A 27,249-nucleotide genomic window follows, 5' to 3' on the forward strand; every position below is an offset into this window, starting at 1 on the left:
TGAAGTATATGGATTTTAAACAGATTCATTTTAAAATACAAAAAATTATAATATAATACACAACAAATGAGATTGTTTCACGCACAGAAATAAGATTTTTTTTATTTAATTTAATACAGTTAATTGCTATTACTAGTTACACCACATGATGAGTGGTCACTCCAAAGGATACAAAGAAATGATATAATTCAAAATGTATGTAAAGAAATTAATAAGCAATAGATTTCATATAAAAAAGATTTTATTAAAATTTCACAGAATTTTCATAAACAAAAATTTTATAAAGATTTGAACACCATTTCATAAAGGTGCAATGTGTAAAATTTAGGAGGATCTATTAATGCAGTATAATATAAGCTACATAACTATGTTTTCACTTACACAATGAACCATTGTGTTTTTATTAACTGAAAATTAGCCGTTTTTATACATACACCACTCTTACATGGAAGTCGCCATTTTCACCCCTTTTTTCTACAGTAGCCCTAAACGGACAAACTGTTCTGAGCGCATTTCTTTACCATTTAAACTTCATTAGCTTGACTGGCTACTTTCTGCTGTCTCAAATGACAACATCTTTGCTTGTGCAATGAAACTGAGAATTTAGGGAATCGTTTATGAGAACCAGTTCAATGATGCCATCTGTCTGAACGAACCGATTCAAAAAATGAATCAAACATCCCAATGCATGCACAGGAGCGCTGTTGTGTGTGGCTGGATTCCGTTTTTGGATGATAAAGGTGATGCTGCTCTCTGTTGGCAACATTATAGTAATGCACACATGCATATATTGTAGATAATATTTCTATACAAATTCATATACAGTCTTTCTAAAACCATATATTAACCAAATTAATTTGAAAATATTGACAATACGTTATTTTTATATTTTAAAAAACTCATTGACTACACAAATGATTCAGTATCTTTTTAGTTTATTAAGAAATTCCACACTATGACAACATTTTTAACCCAATATAAACATACATATTTTATTATGAAAGCATAATGTAAGTTGAACAAGCCGGGTTCTCTGTTCACACCGATCACTGGACACTGGTAATGTTCCCAGGAGGGGGTTGCACGCCAAATGCATCAGGTCTGTTTCTTCCTCAAGAGGGGTTTCGAAAACACACCATCATTAGTCCATGAGATGACATCACACTAATGCCCAGCAGTCAGTGCAGAAAAGAAAAAGGCCAGAGTTGGGTCATTTGATTATAGGACTCTAATGTTATTTAGAGATATTTGGGAAGATCCGCCTCAACCACCTGAAAGAGAAACGATTGGGATATAATACGCAACTTACACGTGTCAATGTTTAATCTAGTTTATGATTAACAACAGACTGAAAGTAGAAATTAAAGTGCTTACACTTGGATCCTGCAATGGTGAATATCTCTTTACAACCTGACCCTGACGATCAATGAGGAACTGAAAAGACACAAAAAAGAATCAGCACATTGCACTATTTTAAAGCAGACAAAAATATGTGATGCAGCTTTTTTGTCAAATCAATCAACATATATTTTATGCTACTTTAACTTAAAAAATATACACTATACACAGGTCAAAACTTAAAATATTATGTTGAATTGTTAAAACTAACTTGTTTTAACTGCATTTTTTTTACATTGTGGAAACATGCTTTTTGAGGAACATAAAAAATAAATAAAAACGTTTGTTCACAACACAAAGTTATTTATATAACCTAAGATGACTTGCAAAAGAGCATGTAAGTTGTTTATGATATGTTAATGGTGATTTTGTAGTTTGATAGCCAGAGTCCCCATTTACTCTTATTTTATGAAAAAATACATCATGTGTATTACGGAAAAAAAGCTTAATTTAAAAACATATTGTCAGGATTATGGTTGGTAAGAAAAAATAACATACCTTTGTGAAATTCCATTTGATGCCACTAAAATAAAAACAATTAAATTAATAAAAAAAATAGTAAAAGCACATTTAATCAGTTTCAGTTCTTATTGTAGCTCTTCACAGCCATTTAATTATACAGTTTTACATTTAGGAGTTAAAATGAATTACCATAAGGCAAAAACTTACTTTCCCAGAAATCCTTTGCCGTTGGGTTGTTCCTTCAGCCACTTCCAAAGAGGGTGAGCGGTCTCCCCATTCACATCAATCTTACTGAACATATCAAACTCTGCATTGTAAGATTTGGCGAATTCCTTGATTTGGGCATTGGATCCCGGTTCCTGTTAAAACAGAAAATGTCATTGTCAAAAAAGTTAATAATTTACAATTTAGTTAGTCGTTTACAGTTGCATTTACACTGCGACTTACCTGCCGGCCAAACTGGTTGGATGGAAAACCCAGGATGCTTAAACCTTTCTCAGCGTACTTGGCGTGCATTTCTGCAAACTGAGAGTAGTTTACGGGCGTTTTGCCTCATTTGGAGGCAACGTTGGTGATGATTACAACATTACCCCTAAAAAATAAAATAATTTTACTATCTCACATTTATTGATGCAAGGGAAACAAATAGGAATTTTCCATCTTAATATGACCATGCACCTGTTAGGAAACGTTTGCACGTTAACTTAACAACAATAGCGATTTTTAATGTCTAATAAACATCAATATAAATATAAAAAATAAATAAAAAATAAAAAAGTGGATGTGTGCATCTCTCACTTGTATTTTTCCAGGGAAACTTCATTTCCATCTATATCCGTAGCAGTGAATTCATAAATGGATTTGGCCGTCTGCCAATCCTCTAACTGTGCAGACTGAGAAAATACAAATAGCATAAATTTGAATACACATATACACAAAGTATATCCTATACTTGTATCACCTAGCTTTAAACAAAGTTTACAAATACTTCACAACTATAAACTTGTTAATCCACAGCACACATACTACAATTAACATAATATGATGTTGTAAAGCATCTCCTACCATCGTCTGCAACACTAAAGAGAAAATGACAGTGGCGCCCACGAAACGCATGGCTGGCTGCCTTTCAGTACTTCCTATACTGAAATGGCAGACACCGTATTAGATTAAATCCTCTTTGGTTTTCCAGACACTAACCACCTAACACATCAACAACACTAAAACAAGCTTATATAAGGGACCCAAAATAAACATTAACTTGACACGCTGGCTGTTTCTCTCCTGTTGGCTGGATTTCTGCTGATAACAAGAACACAGCTCGTCTACAGGAAGCACGTGGGAGGGCGGAGCCAGGCTATTGACGATAGCTGTGTCCCAATTCAGGGGCTGCGACCTTCTAAGCATGCGACCTTAAATATGAGCACTCGGTCTTTCAAGGTGGCAGCCTCAGAAATCCGCGAAGAGAACTGAAATGAGACGGTCTAACCTTCGGACGACCCATAATTGGCGTCACCTGCTGCGCCTGTCAGCAGGACATAGCGGAAACGTTTCTGACTTATTAAAATAAATATGAAATCAGAAAAATATTAATTTAGTTTAGAAAATATGACACGTTGATGTAGATTAAACTATTCAACAGTATATTAAATTAAATTAATCAACCTTAGAAATATATGCATCATAAAAATAATAATATTAACACAAAACATAACTTATAATACTAAAACAGTGACAAACTTTTTTTGATAAATACACACTTTTATTTAATGAAGGTTTTAATTGTTTATTTTAGAATATCCAGCTGCCGTTGCAGACGCGCAATGAATCTTGGGATATCCTCGGCTGTTAAGGATCCATTCGTTCTATCCTTAACAGCGCGGAGAAATGAGGACGCATTTTGAGGCTTCATTCTAAGCATCCTTCGAATTGGGACGGCCTTACCAGCCTGAAGTCGCGCTGCTGTGACGCAATCGGTCTTAAAATACGTCCTTAGAAGGTCGCAGCCCCTGAATTGGGACACAGCTGATCAATCCGTTATGTGCAATGTAATGAGGTCATAGGGCACTGGGTGAAGAAGATCTTACACAACCTGAAAAAACTGGCTGATGCTGGTGCCTGTTGGTACTTGGTCCACATAGATAAATCAGATGTTACATGACGTGCATTATAAAAATTATGTAGGCTACTTTAAAAATGGAGCAATGGGTTTTGGACAACAGCTTGTTTTAATGTAAAAATAACAAAGTTTTTTTTAATGTAGGCTATTAAAGCGTTTAAATACGGTAGTGTTGATATTCAGTATTCTATATCATATAAATCTGAGTACCAACAATAGTATTGTGATTTCACAATAATATGTGAAACATTACTGTGTAACTTTTTTGTAACGACTGTAATTCTATAGATGGTTGTCGCGGTTACGCATCTGGTGTAATAGTTGATACGTGTTAGATATGATATATGAAGAAAGGTATTACTTGTCATTTATTTCCCTTGTCATCAGAAATAAATTACATCTTAAAGAACGACTCTATTATTGATTCTATGTGGAAGTTTACCGAAAGTTGCGTTTAGGCCACAAAAGCTGTTTGTTTATGTTGTTGCTGCTGAAACAGTTTTCTTAAATAGTGCATAGAAAGTTAACTAGAACAAATCCACCATAGCCTACTGATAAAAAATAACACTTAATAAAACAAGTTAACCTCAATCAGTGGAATTTGTCCCCCTCATCTTACACAATATAACTGATTGTGTAAACAACACACACAAACAAACAAACAAACACACACAGTTTTCATTTCCCAAGAATTTAATCACAAACAGAGCATACAAACTTGGTGACTACTTTGAACATTTGCATTTATAAAGAAAATGTTAACAAAATAAAAATATTAATAAGATTGTTTCCTGTAATCATATATTTTTACATTGGACAAATCTAAACATAGCATTATTAAAAATGCTATTTTTTCAAAGAAGAAAAACAATCATATACTTAATACATAATATATTTTAAATAATACTAATAAAAAAACTTTCCACAATAAGTTGGGTTAAGCTAGTAAGAAATATCTCTGCATGCTGTTTACAACCGGATCTGTGTCAATATCTATTTTTAAAATTTCAATAAAAACATATTAAAACAATAAAAACCTAGACATATACACAAATATACAAAAAATAATATTATTTTATTTTGTACATGCGTATTAAATGTGCGCCATGTATTTGAGTTGTGACGCAAATTCTGACGTCACACGCATGCGCCAGCAACGGAAAGCAAACGTGGGGAGAGGGTTATTTCGCAGGGCTGCTGTTTTGAATACAATATTTTATATAAATCCTATTTTTCTTGCTCACTATGGATGACGAAGAGGAGACTTACCGATTATGGAAAATTAGAAAAACTATAATGCAGGTAAATAAAACTCCGTATTTGTTTACATCGCGAGACAACGCGGCTTCCGTAACGGTCCGATCAGCAATTTCATTAAACTATTAGATGATAAAATGAACATAGATTTAAATGTATATATTCATAATATGTAATACATATATTTTTGAGCGTTTGTGTAAACTACTAACTTATATCCTGTTTGCAGCTCTGTCACGATCGCGGTTATTTAGTAACGCAAGATGAATTGGACCAGACCCTCGATGAGTTTAAAAGTCAGTTTGGAGACAAACCCAGTGAGGGTCGACCGCGACGAACCGACCTCACTGTCCTGGTCGCCCACAACGACGATCCAACCGACCAGATGTTTGTTTTCTTTCCTGGTAAGTTATGTCATCTCGACTATATATAACTTATCTATTAATGTACTACAATACCCCATATATTAATATGGTATTGTCACATTGTATGATTGCTTTCAGAGGAACCCAAAGTTGGCATCAAAACCATAAAGATGTACTGCCAACGTATGCAAGAGGAGAACATCACACGAGCCATTATTGTAGTACAGATGGGTATGACCCCTTCAGCCAAGCAGGTGAGGTCCATTCATGTAATATCGTAGATGCTTTTATCCAAAGCATTTTATCACAAAGTAACTATAACTATGTTCCTAAGAATCGAACCCATACCAACACAATGCTTTACCTACTAAGCTACAGAAACACATTGTCAATGCATTTAATACTACTTTTTTTAATTTCAGTCTCTGGTAGACATGGCACCGAAGTACATACTCGAACAGTTTCTTCAACAAGAGCTTCTGATCAACATTACTGAACACGAGGCGAGTAATTTTTTGCCTCTTTTGTGACCATTTATGCAAAAATGGAAACATAGGTTAATGTTGGAGTGCTTCTCTCTTGCAGCTTGTGCCCGAACATATAGTGATGACTAAAGAGGAAGTGACCGAGCTGTTGGCGAGATAGTATCCTTTTATTAAATTTGATTTTGGTTTTAATAAATGTGCATAGTCACTGCATCATTATAAATGTGTAAAAACATGCAAGCTTAGTGGATGCATCTACTAAAATTGCTCATTTTGCAGGAGTACTTTTATTTCATTCGTTACAACCTTAACCAGCTTTTTCCCAGTAAACTAAAGGAAAGCCAGCTTCCCAGGATTCAAGCTGGAGACCCCGTGGCTCGATACTTTGGCTTGAAAAGAGGCCAGGTAGGACAGCATAAAATAATACATTTAATGTTAATATTTAACTTAAAGCTCAAAATAAGAATTCATTTCAAACCAACCCATATTAATTTTATGTATGAAACACAACAGGAAATCTTGCCATGGTGGTTTCAATACAACCATTTGTTTTGATAATATAGACAAAAAGCAGAACTTCCCTTCTTCCTGGTTTTAAACAATGTGTGTATAAACTGTTTCTTTGTTTTAGTTTCACCGTAATGAATGTGTCCTTTTTGTTTTAGGTTGTTAAGATTATCAGACCAAGTGAGACTGCTGGACGGTACATCACGTACAGATTGGTCCAGTAATTTGTTTTGAAGTCAGTAACAGAGTTATTTCTCATGTTGTTTACTAAAAGCGTCATATTCACTTTTATTGTTTAAGTCTTGGTTTAACCTGAAAATTTGCTATGGTTATTTGTTCAACATTTTAAATAAACATTAGGATTATTACAGTGTTCATCTTTAAAATAACATTTTGAAATATACCTTTTCCGACAACTTACTGTATATTTGATGTTTTGTTTGACAGGTTTAAAATACTCCTGAACTCCATAAAGTCTGAATTTTCCCAGACCATCCTTGTTATTAAGACAGTTTTATTTCTATTATCAATAAATACGATTTTGTTACTCTGCCTTTTTGTAATTTTATAAGACATTTGTTGCCTTAAGCATCTTCTAACGCAAAAGTGAAAATTTAAGAAAAGAGAAACTTAAGAGAGCTCACCTTTTTTCTGAACGGCATCTTCTGAATGCAACTATATTCGTTTACAAAAGAAAATATGTAAATAGAAATCGTTCACTTGAATTGCAACTATAGTTAACTCGCACATATAGTCTGTCTGTCTTATGTGCTGTGGTATACTGAGAGTCGTATCTAAAAAAAGGATCTACATCTTATTTGAATATGATGTAACTGCATAGTTTTACAAGCCAGTTAGTTTGCATTAGTTTCTGCTTTTATGGATTATTTTAAAATTTATTATTAAAAGACAAACACAAATTTAACAACAGAGCCATTTCAATATAACACACTGTCATAACCATGTACATGATCACATTACACAGTGTACAGCAAGTCGAAATTCCCTGTAAATTAAAAAAATCTGAAATAAAAAGCAAAGATTGAGCTACAATATTTTAAATATCAAAAATACTCATTTTAACACTTGATTTTAATAAAAACCTGGCTCATGGTCCTTTCTCTTGTGTATATATATATATGGAAATACCCCTTTGTTTGGCTATGTCTGAGGGTAAATTCAGACTGTTTAGGTAGTATTGTCAGACTCGTTGACATTTAACGCTGCCAGTGAGTCTGTTGGTACTTCCAGTTCATCTAACTCTGGAGGTTCACTTTCAGGGAGGGCAGGGGGCTTGATGTCCAAACCGGAGGTGCATTGCAGGTTCACCAGTAGGATAGGTGGGCTCGTGAGCTCTTTGGTGGTGCCGTCATGGGATGGGTCTGTAGGGCTGGGGGGTTGCCGTTCACCCCTCCCTGATTCCTCATCAGAGTCTAAATCCAGACTGTGTTCCAGTGAACCCGTGCTTCCAGCAGAGATCTCTGCTGTTGAGACGCAACAATGCATATTAATATATTATTAGTAATGCAGAATCAAGGCAACAAGCATATAAAAATGCATAATATTAAAAAGTAACACTTTACAATAAAGCTGTATTTGGTTGGGCTGTCGCAATGATTAAATAATTGGCTCATCGCGATGATTTCAGATCACCGCAATGATTGCACATCTCTTTAAAAACACAAGGGGGAGCTGCAGAGACTGTATAAACGAGAGCGTAGCAGATGACGCTACTTAACTGACAGTGTAACGGGATTTAAACAAATGCTGCAAAACTTTTGGGAAGTGAAGCATGCTATTCTTAAGGATCTGTAAGGAATACACTGCAAAAAATAAATTTCTGTTTTTTAGTAAAAATATCAAAACATTCTTAAATTAAGATGCTTTTTCTTGACATGCAAAACGTCCCAAGAAAATAAGTCTAGTTTTTAGACCAAAAATATCAAATTTAAGTGATTTTGTGCATAAAAAAGCAGAAAAATCTGCCAATGGGGTAAACAAAAAAAATCTTGAAATTTTTTCTTAAACACTAAATTCAAGAATAATTCAAGAAAAATTAGCTTACCCTATTGGCAGATTGTTTGCTTTTTTATGCACAAAATCACTTAAATTTGATATTTTTGGTCTAAAAACTAGATTCATTTTCTTGAAATATTTGTTCATCAAGAAAAAGCATCTTAATTTAAGATTTTTTTATATATTTTTACTGAAAACAAGACAAAAGTACTAAGAATTTTTATTAGTGTATATTTGTTTTGCAGCCACTACAGTAAAAATATCTAAGAATTCTTAAATTAAGATGCTTTTTCTTAATAGAAACGAACCAAGAAAATAAGTCTAGTTTTTAGATCAAACATATCAAATTTAAGTGATTTTGTGCATAAAACAAGCAAAAAAATCTGCCAATGGGGTAAGCAAAAAAATCTTGAACATTTTTCTTATACACTAAATTCAAGAATAATTCAAGAAAAATTTGCTTACCCCATTGGCAGATTTTTTTGCTTGTTTTATGCACAAAATCACTTACATTTGATATTTTTGGTCTTAAAAACTAGACTTATTTTCTTGCGTCATTTTGCTCATCAAGAAAAAGCATCTTAATTGAAGAATTTTTAGATATTTTTACTGAAAACAAGACAAAAATACTAAGAATTTTTAGCAGTGTATATTTTTTTGCAGCCACTACAGTGCAAAAAATGATTTTCAAGAAAAAAATTCTTAGTATTTTTGTCTTGTTTTCAGTAAAAATATAAAAAAATTCTTAAATTAAGATGCTTTTTCTTGATGAGCAAAATGACGCAAGAAAATAAGTCTAGTTTTTAAGACCAAAAATATGAAAATTAAGCGATTTTCTGCATAACACATTGGCATATTTATTTTTTTTGCTTGTTTTATGCACAAAATCACTTAAATTTGTTATTTTTGCTCTATAACAAGACTTATTTTCTTGGGTCGTTTTGCTCATCAAGAAAAAGCATCTTAATTGAAGAATTTTTTGATATTTGTACTGAAAACAAGACAAAAATACTAAGAATTTTTTTCTTAAAAATTTTTTTTTGCAGTGTACAGACATAAGACAAAATATTTTATTTAAATAATCACAACAATGTCTGAAAATTCTTTCATGAAAAAAATGTCTAAAAGTTAAATGTCAAAAGCAATAAATCAGAAAATTAATCGTCATAACCGTCACAATTTTTTAGACAATTAACCGTCAGCCAAATTTCATAATTGTGACAGCCCTTGTAAAACATTAAATGCATTAGCTAACATGAGCTAACTATGAGCAATAGTTTATCAGCATTTATTAATCTCTGTTAATATTAGTTAATGCCAATACAATTGTTCATGTGGGTTCATTGTGCATTAACCGTTTTAAAAAATGTATTAATAAATGCGGCAGTAGTATTGATCATTGCTAGTTCATGCATTAACTAACTTTAGTATATAAATGTATAACCATAAATGTATATTATACCATGGCCCTCCATCTTGTCTGATTCTGCACTGTTGTGTTTATCCACCATCCCTTGATCTTCAGCGTCATTCAAACAGTTTTCTTCTCCATCAATACTGCTTTCCTACACACGAACACACAATTTATACACTTATTTGTATTCGGTCTGGTTAACAAGAAATGATGACTCATCGCTCACAACAGACTTGCACGCATACGACCAACTTTGTGTGCATTATCTAACACAAACCTGTTGTAGAGACGACGAGCGGGTTGTGCTGGTGCTTGTGGGCCGTCCCGAATCTGAATGGAAAATGGAGGGGTAAAACACAATCAGGGTCTCCACTATGCGTGCCTGGTACGGGTAATCCACCAGAGAGGACAGGGAGACCGTGGCCCCTGAGGGCCGAGGGCGCATCAGCGAGGGGCCGAAGACGATACCTAGATTGCTCGGGCTCATTTTATTGTCGTCTTCAAGCTCTGCAATCCTGAGTAAGATATGAATTAGTAAAATAAATAAATACATACATACAGCCTTGTGATAGGATGATGATGATCCCAACGTCTCTAACCTTCTCAAATGCCGCGCTAAGTAGCGGAGAGTTATGGTGTTTGCTTTGGGAAGCTCTTTAAGCAGATTTTTAAGTCTGTCCACCAATACCAGAAGTTCAGGGTCTGTCTCAGGCCCAAGGTTCATCAGGTCGGGTCCTTTACCGGCCTCTGCACCTTCTGGACCCACGATTGCCAGGCTTTCCTTCGCCAGACCCATCAGACTGTTGTATAGACGGAAGGGCATGATGGGCTCTGGAAGCTAAACAGGAAATCACTCAGTTTAAATATGCAATAAAGGCTATGAAATACATTATGTACTGATCTCATAGTGTCTCACCTGACGCAGGTAAAGCTTCAGCACATTGCTAATGTCATGTGGCGAGGACTGCGACAGCTCTACCAATTCTTTGCCGTTCTCGAAGGCCTGGCAGAGCTTCTCCACCCGTGTCTTTACACCGTTCACTCGATAAATGCCCTGAGGGGATGAAGGAAGCTCTTATGTTGGGTTCCAGTGGCGGCTGGTGACTTCTTTTTTTGTTTTGAAGTGCACGATGTGAAGTTCGTCACAACATGTATGTAGCTTGTCGTGTGTGGTTCGTAATTTCAAAATATGTGTTCTGCGCTTTGAGAGATCGTGTGTGCATCACGTGTCATGCCAAAATAAGTGCCTGCTGCAGACGCGTCTAAACGGTTTATGATAAAAGAGACGCTCGCGTTTGCCAGATACTCACATAATCTCATGCGTAATCAGAGTTTACTGTTAAGGAAGTGTCTAGCGTGTATTTTGGGAACGTGAGCGTCACACACACAGGATCTCTCGACACGCAGGACACATATTTTGGAAAAGGGAACCACACACGTGACAATCCGAACACTTATTTTGAATTAGCGCATCCTCGGATGAGCAGTCACGAGCCGCCACTGTTGGGTTCACACCAGCTGCAGTAGAGGCGTCAAGCACGAGTGATTTCAATGTTAAGTCAATGTGAAGACACGGCGCGAATGAGGCGTTTAGCCTGACAGACGCGATTTCGCCTCATTTGCGCAAATTGAGCGTTGCCGTGGGGAAAGGCGGGAGTTGAAAAATGTGAACTTTGGCGAAAAAACATGTCGCGTTAAAGCAACACTATGTAGTTTCCATGTAAAAATTATTTACAGCTCCCCCATGTGGTTGAAAAGCACAACAGTGCCTGGTATCAGACACACTTCTGCAGGCAGGGGGAGGGGCAGGGCTGTGTTTCCTACCCTCCACCGCCACTTTCAGAGTGTGCTTGTAGCAGCTAGGAGGCTACTCAGGTTGCAGCAACAGTAAAATTTGTCCAGTTAAAAGTTGTTCGATCACTGAAATAATTTTAGAGACATTATTTAAAGGTAAAAAAACTAAATAGTGTTGCTTTAACCAATCAGGAGCTTGCTTTAGTAGTGACGTGATTACAGGAAGCGAGTGGAGTTTCAGAAGCCCCTCCAATTATTCGAATTTCCACACGAATGTCTTGATGACTAGAATTTTATGCGCGAATGAAGCGAGTACACTCAAAATGTTCAAGCGTCTAACTACGCGCAGTAGACGCAAATTTGACGCCTCAAACGCGTCTGGTGTGAACCCAGCATTAGGATTGTGTTTCTATTGGCTAAGACACCATCGTTCGTGTGACTTGCTGCCTTACCTTCATTCTCAAAGCTCGTCTCTCGATCTCACCGATACACTTCTTGATAATGAAGGGGATGCCGTCAGGGCTGTTGGCGGACACCTGGGAGAAATCCTGGCCGAAGAGCTGGAGACGGCCTTGAAGCTTCTTGTGGCCACACTGAATAGCCAACGTCTCTAAGCAGCGCTTATGGCAGGCCAAGAAACACTGCAATGTGCAAATGCAAATTAGAAAGTGACAGTTGATAATAAATAAATAAAAGTGCAATGCAAAATCCAAGTGACCTCACCTCCTCGCACTCTGCTCCCTGGAAATAAACGTAGCTGTCGCACTCTCTGCATTTGGACGGGGAGCGCAGTTTGCGTAGTTTGTGCGTCTGAGCGGCTTTCGACAACCCTACGTTTCGAAATGGCCCGGTGTGCACTGCTATCTCAGGTTCGATACCATTTATATCTACATAAGGGATGAGCATATAGTAAGAAACACACATGACAAAACCTGTTGAAGGAATACTTCATTTGCATTAAAAAAAAATCTTGATAATTTACTCACCCCTATGTCATCCAAGATGTTCATATCTTTCTTTGTTCAGTCGAGAAGAAATTAAGTTTTTTAAGGAAAACATTCCAGGATTTTCTTAATTTAATAGACTTTGTTGGACCTCAACAGTTTACAATTTCAATGCAGTTTCAAAGGACTCTAAATGATCCCAAACCCAAACGAGGCTTAAGGGTCTTATCTAACGAAACGATAGTCATTTTCAGCAAGAAAAATAATAAATATGCACTTTTAAACCACAGCTTCTCGTCTTGCACCAACAGTGTGCTGCGCCAGCGTGACCTCGCATATTACGTAATCCTTCGAAAGGTCACACGTTACATATGTGAAACGCAGACTTGCGAACCATTTAAATCAATAAACTGACACAACGACATTAATAATTGTCAGTCTACAAACAACAATGTCGGAACGGTCCTCTTTCTCCACACTTGTAAACACTGGGGCGGTAGTTTTTGCTTACGTCATTTCAATGTGATTACATAATATGTATGGTCACGCTGACGCATTACACGGCTAGTGCAAGATGAGAAGTTGTGGTTTAAAAGTGCATATTTTTTATTTTTCTTGGCCTAAAATGACAATAATTTTGCTAGATGAAACCCTTATGTCTTGGTTGGGATCGTTTAGAGGCCTTTGAAGCTGCAATTTAAATTGCATTGAACTGTTGAGGTCCAATAAAGTCTATTAAATAGGAAAAAATCCTGGAATGTTTTCTTAAAAAAAAAAAAAAATTCTTATCAACTGATCAAAGAAAGACATCAACATTTTGGATGACATGGGTGTGAGTAAATTATAATTTTTTATGAAAGTGGAGTATTCCTTTAAAGGATTAATCCATTTTCTTAAAAAAAATCCAGATAATTTACTCACCACCATGTCATCCAAAATGTTGATGTCTTTCTTTGTTCAGTCGAGAAGAAATTATGTTTTTTGAGGAAAACATTCCAGGATTTTTCTAATTTTAATGGACTTTAATGGACCCCAACACGTTACAGTTTTAATGCAGTTTAAAATTGCAGTTTCAAAGGACTCTAAACGATCCCAAACGAGGCATAAGGGTCTTATCTAGCGAAAACAACATTTTTGACAAGAAAAATTAAAAATATGCACTTTTAAATCACAACTTCTCGTCTATTTCTTGTCCTGATATGCGCCAGCGCAACCTCACACAATACGTCATCACGCCGAAACGTCACAGATGACGTATGCGAAACTACGCCCCAGTGTTTACAAGTGTGGGGAAAGAGGACCGTTCCGATGTTGTTGTATGTCGAATGATACTAATTAATGTCTTGTGTCAGTTTATTGTTTTAAAATGGTAAACAATTATGTGAGGTTGCACTGGCGCGTCACAGGACCAGAGATAGATGAGAAGTTGTGGTTTAAAAGTGCATTTTTTTTTTCTGGTCAATAATGACAATCGTTTCGCTAGATAAGACCCTTATGCATCGTTTTAGATTGTTTAGAGTCCTTTAAAACTGCAATTTTAAACGGCATTAAAACTAATAAGTGTTGGGGTCCATTAAAGTCCATTAAAATGAGAAAAATCCTGGAATGTTTTTCTTAAAAAACATAATTTCTTCTTGACTGAACAAAGAAAAACATCAACATTTTGGATGACATGGTGGGGAGTAAATTATCTGAATTTTTTTTTATTTAAGAAAATAGACTAATCCTTTAAAGGCGGAGTCCACGATGTTTGAAAGCCAGTGTTGATATTTGAAATCGCCTAAACAAACACGCCCCTACCCCAATAGAATCTGGACATTCCGTTGATAGACCCGCCCCACACATACGCAACCCGGCATTTGATTTGATTTGATTGGCTATAAGTGTGTTTTGGTAGTCGGCCCGTCTCCTTTTCCAAACCGTTTTTCAAACATCGTGGACTCCGCCTTTAAATCTAAGAATAGGAATGTGAAGTGTCCACAATTTTCTCACTTGAAGTGTCAAAGGTAGCGATATTTGAGTCCCTCTCATCTGGGTCTTCATTCGATGACATGGTTCCCGTGGATGACGTCCGAACTATTTTGCTTATGTCGCCTACACGTTGGGTACAAAGAAAGACTAAAATGTGAGTGGTGCAAAAGTCACGGAGTTAAGGAGTCTGATCAGGTATAACCTGTACCTGTGCTTATAGTGGGAGATCCAAGACCACTGCCTCCACCCAAACTGTCTGTATCGCTCACTGTAGATCCCCAGGATTTGTGGGTCATGTTACCTCGAGCTAATAAAACACAAGAATAATTATCAATTTACAAACCATGTCCCGTGTTAGTATATACATATAAACTAAATACACTTAATGTATAAAATCTCACACATACATCTCTTCTGTTCATCTTTCTGAGTATCTCCTGTCTCTCCAATAGCGGGTGGAGCATCAACATTGCCGCTGTCAGAACGGGCTCTGGCTGATGGCCTGATTCCAAAACAAGTAGTTTAGTATAAGAACCAACCCAGATCCATAATTCACATTGCTTAATATAACTATCTGTGAGTGTGAAAGATCTCATACTGGATAGTGGAGGCGGAATAAGGCTCAAAATCGTAATGGGTCTCGGGCTCCTCGTTCATCTGAAGGTCTTTGACATGCGTGGCGTACTGGTGACCGGGATCGTACAGTTTACTGCTCTCGCACAGCGTCTGATAGTGAACGGGCAGAGCTACGGTCTGCATGTGCATGATCTGGTAGTAAGAGATGGTGGCCTGGGAAGGAAAGAGGTTTTTTGGTTACAAATCATGAAGTCGATTAATATTTAGCACTGAAATGCTGTGGATACTTACCGAGCGGATGGTCTGGTCGCTTTGTTTGATGACCTCCTGGATTTGCCTCAGAACCGTGACCTTCATGTGCTCCAGCTCCTGGTGTTGTGTGCTCGCGTCGGCAATGCAGGTTCTGTACGTTGCCTCTGCCTCCTCAGCCTGAAACACACACAGGATGTTTTAAACATAACCTGACAAAAATACTTTGCATCAGTATTATATTTTTCATGGAAAACATTGCTAGGCATTAGTAGAGAAATGCATTATGGGATTTGACTGACCTTGTTACGGGCCTCCTCCTCTAGTCGTTTCTTCTTGTCTACCGTTTTGGTGGTAGAGCTTCCACCTTCTTCTTCAGCCCTGTTAGCCGCCATCCTCGCCTTGTCAAATTCCTCAAAACGGGCCATGTAGACCTGCTTAGCCCTGCGTAGATTGGCATCACACTCCATCTGTAAACAGGCAAAAGTTTAGCTGTAAAACCCTGAAAATGGTTCTTGCTATTTTTTTGAGCCCAAGTGTACGTGTAGTTGTTACAAGTTTAAGTTTCTGTTTGCATCTGCATTTACATTACATTAACCCATTTGGCAACCCCTTTTATTCAAAATAAATTTTTTTGCATTGTATTTAAGCATTTTATTTCAATTCTTATAAATGGTTTCATTGGACGCACGCGGGGTCACGCGATTAAGCGTCTGGTCGGAACTTTACTTCCGGTTTCAGTTTTTTTTAGTTGCTAAACTGAACTCTTGAACAAATACTTCGTCGAAAAGAACAAATGTTTTGGTTTCCTAGCCTAGTTAATTTATGTGTTATTTATTTTGCTTGTTATATAAATAAACTGCTTTCAAAGGACTTTGTTGTTATTTATTCTTAGCGGAGATTACCAGAACTTAGATGTTGACCATGAAAGCCGCTTGTTTATGTTGTTACTGCTGAAATTGTCTATACCAGGGGTAGGCAAGTTCGGTCCTAGAAAGCCGCAGTCCTGCATATTTTAGCCTAAGCACTGATAATCTAACCTGATGTCTAAATCCTAAAGACATTGATTAGCTTGTTCAGGTGTGTTTGATTAGGGTTGGAACTAAACTCTGCAGGACTGCGGCTCTGTAGGACCGAACTTGCCTACACCCGGTCTATACCGTCAAACATTTTAACTTTTGTTGCGTTTGTTTCTTTAGCTAAACTGATAAAACTACGATCCTCTCAGTAGCTGCGTTTCCATTACCCTTCAAATTGCGCAAATTGAAATGTCGAATTGAAAAAAATGCGCCCAATGGAAACAAGGCAATTTCGCATAAACTCCCATTTATCACAAAAACGTTTTTATGCTCGCAAAATGCTTTTTCGAATTGCATTTACAGATCATCTGACGTACGTTACAGTCACATGATCATTCTTTATATATGGAGTGGTATGTTAGATTGGAGGACAAGACAAAAGAGGTGTGTGAGCCTTCATGTGGCGTAACAAGAATCGTCAAGCGATTGACGTTAAAATACAGCGATTTGGAAGTCGACAGCTCTGTGTGCTTTCAAATCGTTCTTGCGGTATTGTGATGTCATCCGCATGTGGGTCTGTGCAGTGCCACATGAAGTTGAACACACCGGTTGCCATGATTTTTTCAAATGACTTCTCGCAAGACAACAAAATTACGATTTAGCCGCATAACATTGGTTAATGTAATGGCATTATTTTGCAATATTTTTCTCACTCAGGCGAGTTTTGATGTCATCCGCATGTTGGTCTGCGCAGCGCCACATGGAGTCGAACACATCCGTTGCCATGATTTTTTGGAATGACTTCTCGCAAGACCACAAAATTACATTTAAGTCATATAACTCCGGTTAATGGAAACACCGTCATTTTGCAATCGTTTTTTTGTCGACGTTTAAAAAATAATGCTTAAGTTTTGCGCAAATATTTAATAACAAAATTACCCAGCGCCGCATGAAGTCGAACACATCCGTTGCCAGGATTTATTGTAATAACTTCTCGTGAGACAACAAAACTACGATTTAGCCGTATTACATCGGTTAATGGAATGGTCATTTCACAATAGTTTTTGTTATGCTATTGAGTCGCTCAAGCGAGTTTTGATGTCATCCGCATGTGTATATGGGTCTGCGCAGTGCCTCATGAAGTCGAACACATCCGTTGCCATGATTTATTGGAATAACTTCTCGTGAGACAACAAAACTACGATTTAGCCGTATAACATCGGTTAATGGAATGGTCATTTCACAATAGTTTTTGTTATGCTATTGAGTCGCTCAAGCAAGTTTTGATGTCATCCGCAAGTTGGTCTGCGCAGTGCCGTATGAAGTCAAAACAAACCTGCATGATTGTTTTTGGAATTCCTTCTCGCAAGACCACAAAATTACATTTAAATCATATAACTCTGGTTAAATGGAAACGCCGTCATTTTGCAATCGTTTTTTGTTGACGTTTAAAAAAATAACACTTAAGTTTTGCGCAAATATTTAATAAAAAACACAAGAACTGGTAAAACATATACTGTCAATTCACTGGAAGCAGCTTGGGATAAAAATGGCACATTCATAATCTGTAAGCCTACCAGTTTTCTCTTGGCTTTCAACCACTGTTCCTTGATTTCCTTGCGTTTCTTCTCATGCTCTTGTTTGCGGAGCAGTAGAGGCTATGAATGAACATAAAACATTTAGGCAATTAATGTAAGCATTAATGTACAATTAAACCAAATGATGATGATGATGATGTACCATGATGAAGGTTTGGTTCTGTAGGGTGGCAGCTGCCTGGTGCATCCCAGCGCCCTGCTCCAGGTCTTGCTCCAGAGCCAAAGAGTAGATTGAGAAGAAGGGCATGTGCGGCTGATAGAGAAACAAAGATCATTATTAGAGAGAGAGAGCAACCCTTATGAAGGTCAAATCCTTGATGAAGGTCAAATCTTACCTGTGTGATGGTTTGTTTGCATGACTGATAGATCCTTTGTAGACCCTTGGAGAACTCCAGCTCTATAACAAAATATTAAGTTAAGACTAAAGAGAAATATTTTATCACACTAAACATATTTGGCTTCTTTTTAACTTAAATTAGAAGTTACAGAAGATGATTAGCATACTGGTTTCGGAGTTCTTTAAAAAAAAATGTACATGCATGTATTCTAACTAGGTGCTAGGTTCATTGTGGAACCTAACCAGGTTCACCAATGGGGTTTAAAAAACCCTTTCTGGAGGACTAATCTGAAATACTGAAATGATTAAAATCCTACCCAGTGCAAGCTTTTTCTCAACGTAGCCGATTAGGTCCTTCATGTATTTGGAGATGGTCTTGGCGTACGTCAAAGCAGAGTCAACACCACCTTCACTGCGCTGCAGTATGATGTCCACCTCTTCTGAGCTCCATACTGTCGGGAATACAATATTTACTTGTACATGTAGTCATTTAGCAGATGCTTTTATCTAAAGCGACTTATTAAAGTGAGCAATACAACTCTTAGAAAGGAAATAACACGATACAAAGTTGCTTCCGGCTAACAAAGTTTCAGCATTTATTCATCACTCGCCCCTTGGGGTTGACCATATATAGGTGGCTGTTTATCTTTATTCATCCATCTTTCTATTGCATATTAACATTTTTGATATCTGATTTTCATTAAAGCATGCACAATTCTTTACCCAGTTCAGAGGAGTCACTTCGTGTGTGTGTAGACTCGTGGCCATAAAGGTTCTCCATAGACTAAATAAAAAAACAACAACATTATATACAAATACATACAATTGCCATAGCGTCACAGAACTTTCTGTAAATTCAGTTTAAATGCTTTTAAAGAGCGGATGTCACACACGGCCACACATGCTTACCCTGCTTTTCTCAGTGGGCATCACTGACAACAGTGTGCTGCTGTCCACTTCTCCCATTAGCAATTCAGAAACACTGGGGAGGAGACAAAAAAAGAGATCAAAATGAAATATAATAGGGGTTTGGCCTTGCTTTGCACCCAAGGAAATTTAGGGAAGTTCACAATATCTCTTACTGATTACAAAATAATTGATATGCGTGATGTCAGTGCATTGTATTCTTTATTTAGACGTATCAAAAATGGACATGCCCGCGATAACCAAGGCAAAAGAGAAAGCGGTTCAAATGGGTTCATTAACTTCCTCTTTCTGCCGTTTTGTACCATAAAAACAGTGTTACACCACATTGGTGGTAGTGTTTTGGCGAAAGGAAATCTTTAAAAAGCTGAACGTTTTTAAATGGATAGTTCACAGAAAAATTAAAATAGCTTTAAGTTGTTTCAAACCGGTATAAATGTATTTGCTCTTCTGAACCCTTATTGAAAAAAACTAGTTTGTAACCAAGCAGATTTGGGGCACCATTGACATCCATATTAGGAATTAATAATAGTATGGAAGTGAATGGTGCCCCAGATCTGTTTGGTTAATAACATTTCTCAAAATATCTTAAAAATAACTTGAGGGTATGAAAATGATTTTAGAATTTTTATTTTTTGATGAACTATCCCTTTAACACAAACATTTTAGCGACGACTCTCCAGTGCTACTGCAATAACTATATCACTAGAATCTTCGCTGTTGATGAATCAACCATGAAGTTGTTTTGAACAATTTTGTATTACTACCGGCGTGAATGATAATGATCAACTCGACGTCAAAAAAAGACAAAAGTTCAGAACCATCTGAGTGTAAGAGAGCAGAAGCCACAAGGCAACTTCCTGTTATTTCACTACAGTTACAAACAACACAAACTAGCTAACAGCAACTTTAAGTGCTACATCTATGACTTATCGAGACTGGAAGAGGTTGAAAACAGGTTTCATCGACTTACTTGCTGCTAAAAGCTACAGCAATGGTCTCGATGGCCTTCTCGAAATCTTTCTTCTGTGCGTCATTGCTCACTTCATAGTGAAAGCCTGAGGGAAAAAAAAGGTAAAAACACATCCTGAATATAACTGGTCTGGCCAAGCTCCATTTAATATCCACAGAAACTTTCTGTAGCACAAAAGTGAAAAATAGGTTCTTAAAAGAAAACTAATGGTTCTTTGTGGAACCAAAAATGGTTCTTATATTGCATCACTGTGAATAATTTTTATTTTTAAGATCGTATCATCAAATTTCACTTTACAACTATTTGATCAGTGGTAAGCATTCTAACCTTTGACCTGTGAAATGAGTTTGCCAGCAGCAGTGAGGGTCTCCACTGTGTTCAGAAGTGGGTACATACTGATGACCTGTCGCAGGATACGCAAAACCTCCCCCAAACATTCGTGAGCCAACGGTCGTCGGTTGTCCTGTTTGTCTTATTAAGAAAAGAAACTCGGTTCATTAACACAAAAAGGTGTCAAGCAGCCAAATGCAAAACAAGCATATAAGGTTATGTGTTGTTGATGATTCTAATACATTATCAGTACATTTTAATAAAGGTGCATATTGGCACATTAGTTACATATCTGCACCAAAATGGAACATATTAGGACCTTTTTGAAAGGTACCATCCCAGTGACAACTTTTGCACCCATTTTCTGAAAGAGTATAACAACAGAATTCGAATAAAAAGGCATGGGTGAAAATGCCCGTCATACGCAAAAGATCAGGAAGCTTAAAAAATCTGCACTGATCCCGAAACAGCCGACATGATGTAAGTTTAACACTGTGTAGCACTGCTTTGTCTGCTGCGACACGTCTACAAACCACTTCCTCCTCTCGTGGCTTTTTAACTGTAACTTTAAACTGTGAGACACACAGAATGAAGAGAGAAACTCTACGAATAACACGATTTAGTCAAAACAACATAACTTGAAAACAACTAGGCCACTTTTGTACATTCACCAAAACTTTGGTAGATTTTACACTAGTGTGGGCCAAGGGGTCAGCCACTAAAACCCATGCGTGTCTTAAATTTGCAAGCAGAGGTTTCATATCAACACTGGACCTTAAATGAGGATGTTCAGCTAAAAATGTCAAGATGTCACAAACAAAAGCACTACTGTTATTTCAGTATTCAGTATGAAGTGTAATCAACCTAAATATGCAAGTTATTTCATCCTTTTTGAAGTTTTGACTTGTGTTTTTTGTTAGTTTAACTTAACGAATTATGTTGATATGATATAATTTTTTTACAGTGTGCATGCTTTCTTTACAAGTATCAGTTTCCACTATTTAAAATTATGGCAACCTATAATCAGAAAATAGTTTTTTTTAACCTTTTGCATTTCCTTTATTTTTAAAAGTGTCAAAAAAAATAAAAGTTTCAGGAGATGAATACCCTGGACACCTGTTGCCTGCTGAAATTTACATTTAATAAAACAAATTTCATATAGGGGTGAGCGATGCACAAACTAACATTATGTGTTACTAATGTGTAACATAACTATATGTTCATTGTAAAACAGCTACTTTACATACTTATACATTTACAGTAACATACAATCTGTGCTTTTTGTCTTTTTCTCTTCCTATCAGAAGATGATATCCTGTTAATTTGTGGAAAGTTTTGATGTGTTTTCATTAAGATATTGACAAAGAGTGTTTTGAAGGCATGGAAGTACATTTTTTCATCTTATAATTTTTCAATTTCTGAGTTGGGTGTGTCACCAAATCCAGTCTTGTTACCCAAAACATAACCTTATTTCGAAACATGTCATCTACTCCTAGTAACTGATAGCTGGGATTGAAAACATTTTTACACAGCGGGGTTAGTTGTTGCACAGTGTTTCAATTAAGCCTTAGGTATACAATGATAATTAAATAAAAACAATGTAAATATTATTAATCAAAATGATAACTGTTAATACAATATTAGGGGATTTTTTTGTCTTAATTGTGCAGCCTTTAAAACAAATCTTTTTATATGCATTGATGCATAATACAAGGATGGTTAGATGAAGGATCATGGATGGATGAATTTGTGGATATCTATCTATTATAGGCAGATATTTAAACAATATCCACCTTTAATATATAGATAGAATTTTATTGCATTATTTTTGTTTAAATCTAATTTTCTAGCATGTCTCACAACAAACCCTCTATTTGTTACAATGAACCCCATCTATGGGGTAAGTTGTTACATTTGCACTCCTGTCACTTTCAGTGTAATTGTATAATAACGGTAGGTCCCACAAACAAACTTTAAGTGTTTATTTGTAGCAGAGATGTTTGTGTTGATTGTAAAAAAAAAAAAAAAAAGATTAATCTAACGTAAAAATGTTTTGAATATTAGAACCAAAGCCAAAAAGCGTTACTTTGTACCCCGCTCTCCTCTATACTGTAACAGACCTAATATCGCAATAAAATATAGTCAGTCAACTCTACAAACTTCTGACTGGTAAGTCTAATATAAAGCATGGGTTTTCAAACTGGGGTCAGGAGATCCTCAAGAAATTTTACAAGAAAAAAAGACAAATCAAAAATTTTCTGTCTTTGTAAGATCAAAATTACCATTTATCCAACAGTTTATTAAATGTTTCCTTATAAAAAGAATATGGATATATTTTAATTTAGAGACCCTGGACCACAAAACCAGTCATAAGGGTACTTTTTATTTTATTTATATTGATTTATGATTTGTTAGGATAGGACAATATTTGGCCAAGACACAACTATTTGAAAATATGGAATTTGAGGGTGCCAAAAAAAAAAAAAACTAAATATTGACAAAATCACATTTAAAGGAAAACACCACCATTTCTCAATATTTTACTATGTTCTTACCTCAACTTAGACAAATTAATAAATACCCATATTTTTTCAATGCGTGCACTTAATCTTTGTACAGCGTGTTGTGAATGTGTAAGCATTTAGCCCCATTCATTCCTTAGGATCCAATATATATCCAATATAGTTCACATTTTTATTTGCTTAAAAAAATCGCCACTTTTAATTTTGTGCCACCATACTTACTCGTGTAACTACTCATGTAACAGTCTTTAAATAGGGAAAACATGGGAGTGTTTGGTGGCTTCTAAATTCATTCCTGTTTGGATCCTAAGGAATGAATGGGGCTAGGCTATATGCTAACACATTCAGACACGCTGTACAAAGATTAAATGTATGAAACAAGTGTTGAAAAAAGATAGGTATGTATTAATTTGTCTAAGCTGAGTTAAGAACATAGTAAAATGTTGAAAAACCTTTTTTTTTTTTAACTAGTCCAAATGAAGTCCTTAGCAACTGCATCCCCTCACAAAAATAAAAGTTGTGATATATTTACCAAAAAAATATGATTTTTGGCATAAAAAGTGATAATTTTAACCCATACAATGTATTTTTGGGTATTGCTACAAATATATGTGTGCTACTTGTGGTCCAAGGATACATATGTAGGGGTCCCTGCCACAAAAAAACTGCTATAAATTACCATGTACTTTCCATGGTACACAAGTATGGTTATCGCTCAGTGACCCAGAATAATACGTGTACCATGACACAATCACTATCGCCTTATACTGCATTGGTACGGCTTTGTAAGGCATTACATAATTAATAATGATATATCAGGCAGCTTCAGACCTATACACTGATTTCTGTATAAGTGGTGTGACTATAAGCGGAATGACGTTACATTACGTGTCACTGAGCACTGACAGCGGAAGTGGGGGGTTATGCGAGAGTACCATTTCCTGTACTGATGTGGTACACCACAGGAACTCAACTCAACTGCAGCTACAGGAACAACAAGGCCTCTTGAGCAAACTCGGCTCCACCCCTTTAATCACATGATCGACAGCGGAAGATGATGATCGCAGCGAGGCCGTTGTCTGACATGCTGATCGTCATGTGGGCAATCAGTATCAGTATTGAATATCAAATATATATAAATATTATGTACGTATATATTGTTTTTGCTAAAATATTTGAACCTTAAAAGGGATTGTTTATCTCAACATGAACACACTGAAAAACTATTTTATCCAATAATATAGATTTAAAAGCATGAATATACCTCACAACCTTTCCATTGAATTATCCATGTCTTCCAAACATCAAAACCAACAGCTTACCTTCAAGCACAACATCTTTCAGTTTCTCCACCGCCTTCGCGAATCGTTCCACAATACGGAGCAACGGGGGAATGTCCTCAACCTCAATAGCCATTGGGGTCTCTGGGGTATCCGGTGAAGGAGACTGGGCAACGATGGATTTTCCTGCACCCTTGCTAAAGACCCAAGACTGGATCGGGAAGCCGGCCGCGCTGGGATTGCGACTCAGAGAAGTGGGCCGCTTCAGGGTTCCCATCGGGGACGGGCAGCCCACCATCTTACTGTGCTGGTTTAAGGGGGTTCCCGGACAGGAATTCGGGACCTCCAGGATCGAAGGAGAACCGGCAGAGGTGTGATGAGGAGCGCCATCGACCACATCTTTCCGTGGCTGCTCTTGAAGAGCAGAAAGCTGGATTGCAAAGAGAAAAGAGTATCAAGATTTGTAGCATTTGGTCACGAATTGAGGAAAACCATACTTTGTTGAGATGCACAGATACTAATTGGCTATTTAATGTTTAATATTAATGGTCTTTAATATTCAGAAAATCTAATCTTCAGAATTTGGTTAATGCAAGATAATATAACCACCAAACAATTGATATTGGTCTGAAAAAATGGCTATCGATGGAAAATTTGATATCGGTGCAGTTTACAAAATGTAAAGCAAGTCGTTTTGCAGATGGGGCTTAAGACATGGCAGACTATAATAGATGGCTGTTAGTAAACAGAACATCTTTCACAAGAGCGATTGAGTAACAGCGGCCTGCTTCCTGTCACACCCTGTGACTGAGTTTATGCCACACTGGTTGGGCTCACATGAGGCCTAAAGACACCCCTTAAACATGTGAGCATACATGTTATTGACAATACATTTTTATTTTGTTTCTGCCTTTCTTTAAACAATAAACAAACAAACAAACAAAAGATATAGTTATGACAAGATGCCTACAACATAAACACCAAACCCAACTCGATGTGACTTCTCAAAGACATTTGACAAAAAAAATTATTAAATAAAAATATAAAAGGTAGTCGATTTTGCCATTTTTTCAACATTAGGATTTCAGGAGAAAAAAATGCCTATTGTAAGAATATCTGAGGTAAAATATATATTTTACAGTAGGTGTACATTGTAAATAGTACAATGGTGTACATTTCCAATAAATGTATTTATTTATGAGCTAATAAATTGAACTCCATTACAGTTTACGGTTTGACTGCATGTCAGCTATTCATAAACATTCATAAATATTTTTCGGAGTAAGGCATATATTAAAGCATAAGCTTAAAGTACGGACCCACCTGTTTAAGCCAAACGTTGGGTCTATTTGGCAAGATGTCCAGTTTACCTTTGCTGTTGCTTTTCTTAACTCTCTGACTCGTCGCGTACGGACTGTAGCTTTTGCCACCTGCTCCACGCTTCAACATTTTCAGCCAACGTTAGTTAACTTTTAAAAATATAAATCGACCTGTACTCACTATGCTCCATCATCTAAATGCTTTAAAAACGCCATTTAAACCCATCTATTTAAACCAAATGCACGTCGGAATCGCTAAAGCAGAACTTAAATTAAAAAAGTAAATATAAATACAAACAATTACAAATTCAAAACCATTTTAAAAAACGACAATTCTCAATGGTGAATAAACAAAGTGTTGCACTCTGCGCCACATAACTTATCTTACTAAGGAAGTGTAGTCCATCTTTTATATAACATTATGGTCTATATAATACACCTTAAGTGTGACTACGAGGTCGTAAACATGAATAAAAATCGTAAATATAAGGCTAAACAGCGAGTTTTGAACCGACGCAAACACCAGCGCGAGGCAAAAATGTCAGTCAAGTTGATTGACAGTAGGAAAAGAGTGAAGATGCAGTGCAACTTACTGATGGAGAGCCGAGAGGCGACGGACCGCTTCCTGTTCGGCTCTTCTTTGACATAGAGTGCGTCTTTATCAGCTCCCTCGTCCTTTTGGAGAACATTTTAAGCCTTGAGTGTTTTGATCCGATCCGTATTTCTTTGATTTTACGAAATAACCCCCCTGCCCACCCCCCAGATCCCCATTTCAGTGCACCGGTGCGAGTTTTAGTCGTCTGTTTACTCCCATAGAGTGCGAGCTTGAGCGCGTGTCTCACTCCTCCAATGTGATCACACATTGACTGAATGTACTCGCGCACATCAGACGACACATGCAGAGGAGCATCCGCTTTTTGATTTGTTCCCTCCGTTTGACAAGTGAAACTTCATTGCTTTATAGATGCACGAGGCTTGAACGTTTCGATGCACGTTGGTTTGTGAGTTTTGAGCAACTTTATGAGGCTAGCCGTCTTTTTTTTTAAAGCGCAAAAATATGTTTGCATCATTTTGCCTCACATTCTGGTTGAGACGCATGTTGATGTTAATTTCTGTCACCTGCTGCGGTTTAATGAAGTATTAAAACGCCGCCCTTTTCATTGAAAGTAAACTTTAGCAAAATAAATGTGTTTGACTGGTTTTGCATTTACAGATGGTACTAGTGCAAGACACCAAAAGAGCTGTGCTAAAGTTTTACATAAGCGTGTTTAAGATTTATGTACATTTGAGATTTCATGCGTATAAATAAAAATAACGAAATAAAACCGCTTTGCCATTGCAATGTTTTCTGTCAGTACTACGAACTAGCACGTAATACAGGCAGTTAGAT

At 36.7% G+C, this 27,249-nt stretch overlaps 2 protein-coding genes and 1 pseudogene across 3 annotated transcripts; 1 reads left to right on the top strand and 2 right to left on the bottom strand.

Moving 5' to 3' along the window:
- Positions 1-918: 918 nt before the first annotated feature.
- LOC135727845 (phospholipid hydroperoxide glutathione peroxidase-like) lies at positions 919-3,150 on the bottom strand (annotated as a pseudogene).
- A 1,951-nt stretch (positions 3,151-5,101) lies between these two features.
- Positions 5,102-7,145, top strand: polr2eb (RNA polymerase II, I and III subunit E, b). Its single transcript, XM_065245937.2, has 8 exons — positions 5,102-5,281; positions 5,466-5,640; positions 5,740-5,855; positions 6,024-6,104; positions 6,187-6,245; positions 6,413-6,491; positions 6,752-6,828; positions 7,041-7,145. Exons 1-7 carry the CDS (start codon positions 5,225-5,227, stop codon positions 6,815-6,817), a joined length of 633 nt encoding a protein of 210 aa, XP_065102009.1. The 5' UTR covers positions 5,102-5,224; the 3' UTR covers positions 6,818-6,828; positions 7,041-7,145.
- Positions 7,146-7,324: 179 nt separating this feature from the next.
- Positions 7,325-26,704, bottom strand: arhgap45b (Rho GTPase activating protein 45b). Of its 2 annotated transcripts, none has more exons than XM_065245925.2 (23): positions 25,864-26,404; positions 24,583-24,970; positions 20,736-20,879; positions 20,409-20,493; positions 19,421-19,493; positions 19,235-19,295; positions 18,829-18,963; positions 18,510-18,571; positions 18,317-18,427; positions 18,154-18,234; positions 15,860-16,027; positions 15,600-15,737; positions 15,331-15,521; positions 15,140-15,234; positions 14,941-15,039; positions 14,754-14,855; positions 12,541-12,704; positions 12,270-12,458; positions 10,940-11,077; positions 10,623-10,861; positions 10,301-10,538; positions 10,072-10,174; positions 7,325-8,077 (listed from the first exon to the last, which is right to left on the bottom strand). In XM_065245925.2, exons 1-23 carry the CDS (start codon positions 25,987-25,989, stop codon positions 7,782-7,784), a joined length of 3,426 nt encoding a protein of 1,141 aa, XP_065101997.1. In that variant the 5' UTR covers positions 25,990-26,404; the 3' UTR covers positions 7,325-7,781. The 2 variants fall into 2 exon arrangements, with proteins under 2 accessions (XP_065101997.1, XP_065101990.1); XM_065245918.2 differs by lacking the exon at positions 25,864-26,404 and adding an exon at positions 26,453-26,704 and having other exon boundaries at positions 7,326-8,077.
- Between the last annotated feature and the right edge of the window lie 545 nt (positions 26,705-27,249).

Source organism: Paramisgurnus dabryanus, chromosome 24 (assembly GCF_030506205.2).
Source record: "Paramisgurnus dabryanus chromosome 24, PD_genome_1.1, whole genome shotgun sequence".
Lineage (NCBI taxonomy): Eukaryota > Metazoa > Chordata > Actinopteri > Cypriniformes > Cobitidae > Paramisgurnus > Paramisgurnus dabryanus.

Bases quoted from the DNA above. Each gene is read 5' to 3' on its own strand.
- polr2eb (XM_065245937.2), top strand. From the start codon at position 5,225: ATGGATGACGAAGAGGAGACTTACCGATTATGGAAAATTAGAAAAACT. The intron at 5,856-6,023 runs GTGAGGTCCATT...TTTTAATTTCAG, and splicing joins TGACCCCTTCAGCCAAGCAG to TCTCTGGTAGACATGGCACC. The intron at 6,105-6,186 runs GCGAGTAATTTT...TCTCTCTTGCAG, and splicing joins TCAACATTACTGAACACGAG to CTTGTGCCCGAACATATAGT.
- arhgap45b (XM_065245925.2), bottom strand. From the start codon at position 25,989: ATGTTGAAGCGTGGAGCAGGTGGCAAAAGCTACAGTCCGTACGCGACG. The intron at 19,494-20,408 runs GTAAGTCGATGA...TCTCCTCCCCAG, and splicing joins GCTGTAGCTTTTAGCAGCAA to TGTTTCTGAATTGCTAATGG. The intron at 16,028-18,153 runs GTAGGCTTACAG...GCCTGTTTACAG, and splicing joins TGAAAGCCAAGAGAAAACTG to ATGGAGTGTGATGCCAATCT.